General features: G+C 48.5%; 1 protein-coding gene across 1 annotated transcript in view; it reads left to right on the top strand.

The window, feature by feature from the left end:
* Window positions 1-2,000: 2,000 nt before the first annotated feature.
* Window positions 2,001-8,991, top strand: part of ODAD4 (outer dynein arm docking complex subunit 4) — a 28,946-nt gene continuing 21,955 nt past the window's right edge. Inside the window, exons 1-3 of the mRNA XM_056864684.1 lie at window positions 2,001-2,114; window positions 5,080-5,211; window positions 8,480-8,633. Coding sequence (XP_056720662.1) covers window positions 2,001-2,114; window positions 5,080-5,211; window positions 8,480-8,633 — 400 coding nt within the window. The remainder of the gene's footprint in view (window positions 2,115-5,079; window positions 5,212-8,479; window positions 8,634-8,991) is intronic.

The following is an 8,991-nucleotide window of genomic DNA, read 5'->3' as shown; positions in this document are numbered from 1 at the left end:
TTGGCTGCAATTTGACAGCAAAAAAAGCCTCTATTAAAGTAGGGTTGTCAACCTCCAGGTGGCACCTGGAGACCTCCTGCTATTACAATTGATCTCCAGCCAGCCAAGATCAGTTTCCCTGGAGAAAACGGCTGCTTTGGAGGGTGGACTAGGGTTGACAGATCTGGGCTGGGAAATATCTGGAGATTTTGGGGGTGGAGCCTGAGGAGGTGGAGTTTGGGGAGGGGAGGGACTTCAATGCCATAGAGTCCAATTGCCAAAGTGGCCATTTTCTCCAGGTGAACTAATCTCTAGCGGCTGGAAATCAGTTGTAATAGCGGGAGATGTCCAGCCATCACCTGGAGGTTGGCAACCCTAGGATGGGCTCTGTGGGATTGTACCCTGCTGAGGTGCCACCCTCCCTTGGCTCTACCCCCCCAAACCTCCAGGTATTTCCCAATAAGAGCTGGCAACCCTAGGGACAAGACATTTTCCAGGCTGCTGGCAAATCTAAAGATTGTGGGTTGCCAGATCCCTCTTCGTCGCTGGCAGGAGCTTTTTGGTGCAGAGCTTGAGGAGGGCGGGGTGTGGGGAGGGAAGGGACTTCAATGCCATAGAGTCCAATGGTCAAAACAGCCATTTTCTCTAGGTGAACTGATCTCTATCGGCTGGAGATCAGTTGTAATAGCATTAGATCTCCAGCTAGTACCTGGAGGTTTAAAAGATAACAAGCACTGATGGCACACTACTTATATTTATATAAGCACCATCCTATCTAAGCATATGACAAATTACAGAAGTGCCCGAAATCTGTAGATGTAAACACAGTACAAATCACACCAAGAGGCGAAGCGGCTCCAATACTCGGAGAGAAAGCGAGCTCCAAAGAAGCATGGAGCCTATTGGAGCCGCTTCGCCTCTTGGTGTGATTTGTACTGTGTTTACATCTACAGATTTCGGGAACTTCTGTAATTTGTCATATGCTTAGATAGGATGGTGCTTATATAAATATAAGTAGCGTGCCATCAGCGCTTGCTGTTATCTTTTAAACTTCCTACTTGAGCAGGAGGTTTATGTTTAACTTCCAGTACCTGGAGGTTGGCAACCCTAATCATGAAAGCTCACGTGAGAACAAAACTCCTGCTTATTTATGCTGTAATAAACTAATTACTCCGCCCGCGCTGAAAACACTCTGTATAAATGTTAAGCATTATCCAGAGGCCATTTATTCATGGAAGGTTTTGCATTGGATTTGTTACTCTCTAGATCACTGGTTCCCAACCAGGGGTCCATGGACCCCCAGGGGTCCGTGAGAACTAAATTAAGGTCCGCGAAACAAAGTTATAAACCCATAATAAATTAATATTTTCAATTAAAAGTTATCTATTATAAAAAATATGTATTCAAATATTATTCTAAGTTTAATGTTTAACTAACAGTTATGATTAAAGTTTATTTTCAAATTCTCGGAATTTTTATTTTGAACCTTGGGGTCCCTGCACCGAACAAAAAAGTCCTAGTGGTCCCTGGTCGAAAAAAGGTGCTCTAGATGCACATTTTCCCCATCTGAATTCTCAAAACTCTGCATGGCGGCTTATTGTTGAGTTTTGAGAATATGGATGGGGGAAAAGTGCATCTAAAGAGTGGCAAATCCCATGCAAAACCTTCCATGAATCAATGGCCAGGACCCACTTCACAGTGGTGCCTGGTGGGGAAGGGAACACGGGCAGCCACGTGATGCTATCAGCCTACACCAAAGGAGAAGGCGGAGCCGCAGACCACCGCGCAGCTCCTTCCCCGCCTGCCTGGCTGTTTGGCCCCTCCCGCGCCCCGTCAGGTTCCCGGAAGTACCGTGGTTGCTCGGCGACCGTTGCTTAGCAGCGGCCGCGCAGCCCCTTCCCCGCCTGCCTGGCTGTTTGGCCCCTCCCGCGCCCCGTCAGGTTCCCGGAAGTGCCGTGGTTGCTCGGCGACCGTTGCTTAGCAGCGGCCCCGCGTCTTCTCCGGCCTTGCAGGCTCCGAAGATGGGCGACTCGGAGGGCGAGACTCTGCGGGGGACGTTCCCCAGCCACATGGCGGAAGGGCTGATGCTGAGCCGGCGCGGGGAGCTGGCCAAAGCCGTGGCCTGCTATACCTACGTGGGTGTTCGGCCCGTGAATAGGCGGGCGAGGGAGGCAGCCAGGGATGAGGAGGGGGCGAGGGCAGAGGCCCCCACCGAGCATTTTTCGAAAGTGGGTAGGCCCACATGGGGCTGTGGCCTAGCTGGGCTTCTGAAGAAGAAGGGCTGGTCTTTTTATATGCCGCCTTTCTCTACCACTTCAGGGAGACTCAAACCGGCTCACAATCCCCTCCCCTCCCCCACAACAGACACCTTGTGAGATAGGTGGGGCTGAGAGAGCGGTGACGAGCCCAAGGTCGCCCAGCTGGCTTCATGTGTTGGAGCGGGGGGACAAATCCAGTTCGCCAGATTAGCCTCCGCCGCTCATGTGGAGGAGTGGGGAATCAAACCCGGTTCTCCAGATCGGAGCCCGCCTCTCCAAACCACCGCTCTTAACCACTGCACCACGCTGAGTGGCCATTGGAGAACTGAAGGGCTGCGCAGGTTACAATAACGTTGTTTCGGCGGCGGCGGCCACCACAGCTTGGCGTAGCGGTTAAGAGCAGTGGACTTTATTGATTCCCCACCCCTCCACATGAGCGGTGGATTCTAATCTGGCGAACCGGTTGCTTTCCCCACTCTCCTATACATGAAGCCCGCTGGGTGACCTTGGGCTAGTCACAGCTCTCTTAGAACTCTCTCAGCCCCAACTACCTCACAAGGTGCCTGTTGTGGGGAGAGGAAGGGAAGGGGATTGTAAGCTGGTCTGCTTAAGGTAGAGAAAGTCAGCATACCCCGATTTTCTTCCAGGTCAGGCAGCTGCCTGCCATCTTGAGGGAAAGGGCTTGGCTTCTTGCAGGTGCACTCTCCCCTAAATTGGTCAGCCTTGTGGCCAGTTGCTGTCATGGGTTGAAAGGTTACCAAGTCTGAAGATATGGTGGTTATCAGACGGGCTTGGGGGGTCGTTTTGAGGATAAGGCTACAGAGTCCCTGAGGAACGGAGGAAGAGAAAATGAGGTGAAGGAATTGTTGGTCAGCGTTCTGTCCATGAGTGCAAAGGGCCAGGTCACAATCAGGCAGCGGTCAGATGAGAACCCGAGGGCCAGAGGCAACAGGTAGGCTGGGCCTGCTAGCCAGGGAGACAACTGACATTGTGGGAAGAGAGCAGGCTGCAGCTTTAGCTGTCTATATTTATTGAGACCTTGCTAGTACTGTGCCCAAAAGTCACAAAGATTTTTAGAAATTTGATATATAATTAACAGTCTGGTATGCTAGTTTCTTTTAGACCACTGAAGAAGGCAAATACGCCGAAACGCATATGGTCTACATGTAATTGTATGTTTATGGTAGTCAAAAAGGGCAAGAGTCCAGTAGCACCTTAAAGACTAACAAAAATATTTTCTGGTAGGGTATGAGCTTTCGTGAGCCACAGCTCACTTCTTCAGATACGAAAGCTCATACCCTACCAGAAAATATTTTTGTTAGTCTTTAAGGTGCTACTGGACTCTTGCCCTTTTTGACTACTGCAAACAGACTAACACGGCTACCCACTGTGTATGTTTATGGTTTGTGTATGAGCCTTACTGTATATTATGCCAATTTTTGTTATTTTAATACATGTGTTTGGAAGGCTCCTTGCAAGGCCATATAGTAGTCATTAGCATCATTTGGTTTTAACTTGTATTAAATTTACTTAGACAACTTTTTAATGGTTTAGCTTTTAATTCTATTGTTGGCCTTGTTAGCTGTTTTTCACTTGACCTTCTAGGTACTTAATGCAGCTTTAGCTGTCCAGACCTCAAGCCAGGGCTTTATAGAGCCAGAGTTATCCCAGTGGATATATGCTGTGGCCCAGTCGCTTGAGTGTAGCTCAAATGGAGGGTGCTTCCCAAATGGTGTGGCTGGGTTGCACAAGCCCCAGATCTGCCTTACCTTCTGTACTGCAGCTGGCTCTGTGGATAGGGTTGCCAACCTCCAGGTGGCACCTGGAGTTCTCCCCCTATTATAATTGATAGCCAGATGACCAAGATCAATGCCCCTGGAGAAAATGGCTGCTTTGAAAGTTGGAGTGTATGGTATTACACCCTGCTGAGGTCCCTCCCCTCCTCAAACCCCACCTTCCCCAGGCTCCACCCAGAAATCTCCAGGTATTTCCCAACCCAGAGCTGGCAACCCTATCTCTGGAGCTAGATCCAAGGTGCTGAGGCCTGGTTGGTAGACTGCCTGGACTGAATTCCGCCTGGGTTCCCTGCAGTTGTTGAGACACAGCATGGTCACACTAAAAGAAGATAATGCATCGAGGTAGGTTGGGGCCATTGCAGCAAATGTTGACTGGTTGGGTAACCTTTGAAGACCTGCTAGAAAAATAATGTGGATAGCTTGTTTCAGAGACAGAGCCTGAGTATGGACACAAAGTATGGGCTGATCCTGTTTAGACCATTAGATTAACACAAAAGTTGGGTTGTGGGATTATAGGTTCACTGTGTTCCACCAGGTGAGGTGCTTCTCCCAAGCTGATCTTATGGCTATACAAGAAAACAGAGTGGAGGTTGATCTCTCTTTGGACTTTCCTCCATTCATCCTTCTGCCCAGATCTCAGGACCCTCCCAAATCTCTGTTGCTGTGTGTGTGCTAAGTGCCGTCAAGTTGCCTCCAACTCATGGCGACCCTATGAATCAATGGCCTCCAGAATGTCCTATTGTTAACAGCCTTGCTTAGGTCTTGCAATGCAAACTGAGGGCTGTGGCTTCCTGGGTTGAGTCAATCCATCTTATGTTGGGTTTTCCTCTTTTCCTGCTGCCTTCAACTTCTCCTAATGTTATTGTCTTTTCCAGTGACTCTTGTCTTCTCATAATGTGACCAAAGTACGATAGCCTCAGTTTAGTCATTTTAGCTAGTCTTCTAAAATTATGGCTCTTTCTTTTTGAAAGTCTGACTTTTTTGAGCTGCAGGAATGAAAGGTCAGTTCATACTGGTGAGAATGGCTGTGTACTTCTGTTCTTTAGGCCTTGCAGCTCCAGGCGGAGGACAGGAACTGTCTTGTTGCCCGTTCAAAATGCTACCTGAGACTCGGAGATACGGAAAATGCTCTGAAGGATGCGGAGGCATCCCTGCAAAACGACAAAGAGTTTACCAAGGTGAGTAAACTGGAAGGAAAAGGTCTGCTGCCAAACCTAAGGACTCTCTTCCCAAACTTAACCGCAGGCTGCTATGTTTGCTGGTGGAGGGGAGTTAACAGAATTCCCTTCTCTTACTCACCTCAAAAGAGGAGAGGGGCAGACTTAGCTCAGTCAGAGAACCCAGTCCTTCTGATATCTCTGTTTCTGCTACGGCCTTTCTGTGTGATTATCTGGCATGTTGGCTAAGTCACAAAATACTGTTGCAAACCAAGGTAAAGACAAGGATGCTCTTGTCATCGAGAAAGGATGAAGGATGGGGGTGGAGAATTGTGGCTGGTGAAGTATGGTGTTGGGGAGTGGAGTAGTGGGGGGGGGGCGTTAAACAGATATTCTTTATGTGTATGCATAATGTGTGGTTTTACTGTGTACCTGTGCAGTTTCCTTAAGCATTTGCACACAATTTTTTCTTCACAAATTGGTAGCGGCATGAATATTATCTGGAAATTGTCAGGTAGAGAAGTGCCTCTGAACTTCTTTGTTAATTTATTTAAAAGGTTTGTATGCCGCCTCTTCAGAGACCTACTGGGGCCTTCCCACATGCTGGTTATCAGGATGTACCCTGTTAATTGTACCCTTGTGTTCATAGGTTTGGTTTTATTGGGTCAGGGTGTTCTCTGTGGTGGCACCAATCTTTTGGGTTTCTCTTCCCAGGGTAGCCTGCCTCACCCAGTCTCTTCTGGCTTTCAGAAGACTGGTCAAGACATTATTGTGTTTGAGGCATTTGGGGAAAGTTTCCTCTCAAGTCTATATTGTCTGGTTTCGCTGTTGTTCCTTTTGGTCTTTTTGTTCCTTTACTGTAGAAATGTTGCCAGGAACGCTTCCAGTTGAACAGTCTTTTTTTTTTCCAGATTTCTTCTAAAATTGGCATAAATTATTACATCTTCCCTTTCTCTCTCTTTGCCCTCTTTTCTTATTTCTTTTTTCCTCTTTTTCCCCTTCTCTCTTTCTTTTCTCTTTTAGCCCTCTGGGAAGGTGGTGGTTTGCTATCAGAGGGGGGAAGCATCTTGTGTGTGTATTAAGAGTGTGTGTGGAGTGAGTGGTCATGGGGATTCCTGTTATGCAAAAAACACCAACCTGGGCCAGCTGATTCACTATCTCCTTGGCCTGCTAAGCAGAGAAAAATGAATTATTTTTTCGCTCCTGTTAATTTCCCAGGACCGTCAGTCAAGGCTGATACAGTTTGTTCAGTGTTTGACGAGGACTATGATCCTTTAGGCATATCAGAGTCAGGGAAGGTCAGCTGTGACACTGAGAAGGCAGCAGAAATTGCCCACTTGTGCTCTTGAACAAAGCCTCTTAAACTGTCGCGACCCCAAATGGGGTTGCGTAACTGAATGTGGGGGCCGCGAAAAATTTGGCATCAGTAAATGGTAAGATTATATGTATACCAAAGAATTGTTTTAAAATAAATTTCTTCATGATTTATTATCCGTAAATGCTTGATTTGTATATCTATATACCCGGGGTCACGTAAAAATTTCTCGGGCGAAAAGGGGTCATGAGTGGAAAAAGTTTAAGAAGCCCTGCTCTACAACGTTGGGATGTATAAGTGAACAACTGAACCTGGTGTGGTCTAAGCTTGATAGCCTCGTTTCAATCCTTAATATACCAAGTTTGGTTTCAAAAACTTCCTCTCAGGGTCTGCAAGACCCAAATTATAAAGATACTAAGGCAGGGATGGGGAACCTCAGGCCCTGGGGCCGTATGCGGCCCCCAAGGACATTTTTTGTGGCCCTCAGGAGCTCCGGGGCCCTGCCACGGAGGGGCGAGGCAGGGCAGCCCTCCCTGAGGGTGTTCCTGGGGCCACGACTTGCAGAGGCACTGCGGTGCCCTTTGGACCTCCTCTCACCGACTGACAGCTGTTGGTCGGCGAGAGGAGGAAGAAGGACGCTTCCCCCAAGGCTGCCCCCTATAGCCGCAGCGTGCAGGAACGCCAGGGCACTCTGTAAGCCCCTCTCGCTGCCTGTTGGCTGTTGAGCAGCGAGGGGGGGGGAAGAGGCCCGCGGCTCCCAGCGGCAGAGCATGCGTGCAGGAGCCGATTGGGCTTCGGGGGCCTTTTGTGGACTCTGGGCGGGGGGGAGGGCATGGAGCCTGGAGCCAGGTTGTGTGGGGCCGGCGGGTGTGTGTGTGTGTGTGGGGAAAGGCTTTTCTCTCTCCCTCTCTTTCTGTCTCTTTCTTTGTCTCGGTCATTTTCTTTTCCCCCCTCTTTCTATTTCTTTCTCCCTCTCTCCCTTTTCCTCTGTTTTCCTCCCTTCCTCCCTTGCTGATCGACCGTGTGCTGCGCCCCCCTGGCACCTTGTTTGCTTGGGCCCACCGCTGGCTGCCCTCCCGCCTGGGGGGGAGGACCGGGTCAGCGGGGGCACCCTCCAGGCCTTCTCTGCGTGGCCTCCCCTGGGGTTGCCAACCTCCAGGTGGTGGCCGGAGACCTGGCAAATCTAGCCTCTCCCCCCCCACACCGGGAGATCTACACCTGGTATGGCCCCTGAATGATGTTATAAATGTGCAAATGGCCCTTGGCAGGAAAAAAGTTCCCCACCCCTGTACTAAGGTGTTAAAGGAGACATATGTCAATAGCAGTAACTCGTAACATTAAGGGAAGCACACAACAGCTTGTCCTTCAGCCCAACCAGGTCTGTTTGTATTTTCTCCCTCGCTCAGGGGCAATGATCTTTGTGGCATTTCAATGTGGCATTTCAAAATGAGCGTAGGGAGGTTTCTGAGGTCACTGTTGAGATTCAAGCACAAAACCCCCGACCTAAGGAAAATTGAGCCTCTTCAAAACACCCCTAGTGGGAGTAGGTTTCTACTGCTTTAGGTATATTGAAGAGGGGCTGTGGCTCAGTGGTAGAGCATCTGCTTGGCATGCAGAAGGTTCCAGGTTCAATCCCCAGCATCTCCAGTTAAAGGGACCAGGCAAGTAGGTGATGTGAAAGACCCCTGCCTGAGACCCTGGAGAGCCGCTGCCAGTCTGATTAGACAATACTGACTTTGATGGACTAAGGGTCTGATTCAGTATGAGGCAGCTTCATGTGTTCATGTGTATATTGATGCTGTTGCTCTGTTATAATCGGTTGTCTTTGGGCTATTGATTAGGTTTTATTACGTGGGTTTTCTAAGGTTTTATATTTTGTTGGCTGCCACTTTTAGAGGCTAAATAGAGTGTGTGTGGGAAATATTTTAGCTAAATAAATTCTCCTTGTGCAACCTATCTCCTTTTCAATTACAGGGCCTATACCAGAAAGCAGAAGCGTTGTACACCATGGGGGACTTTGAATTTGCCTTGGTTTTTTACCATCGAGGGTACAGGCTTCGGCCGGAGTTGCAGAAATTCAAGCTGGGCATTCAGAAATGTCAAGAGGCCATTGAAAATTCAGTTGGAAGTAAGCTATGTGATTTTCACAGGCGGTGAGGGTTGGTTTTCAGTGTTGCTAGGCTTTCAACTTAGCTGAAAGTGTACACGTAAGAGAGAATGTCGACGAGGGGGGTGCAGCCTTGATTTATTCTAGGGTAGAGTGCAGTGCAGGGTGAGGGCCTTACAGAAGATTTTAAGACCTGCACTTCACTTTGGTAAAAACAAATCACAAACGACAAGTCATTTGTATAGTTTTTTTTTAATTCAGTTTGTTTCCCTTGATGAACCAGATGGCAAAATAATATTTGGCTGAAAAATTTACAAATGATCCAGGAGAAAATCTTGTGTCTTAGAAATCTAGGCAGTGGATTCACTCATGCATTCTC

Source organism: Euleptes europaea, chromosome 18, assembly GCF_029931775.1.
Source record: "Euleptes europaea isolate rEulEur1 chromosome 18, rEulEur1.hap1, whole genome shotgun sequence".
Lineage (NCBI taxonomy): Eukaryota > Metazoa > Chordata > Lepidosauria > Squamata > Sphaerodactylidae > Euleptes > Euleptes europaea.
This window is presented reverse-complemented; position numbering and strand designations above follow the sequence as displayed.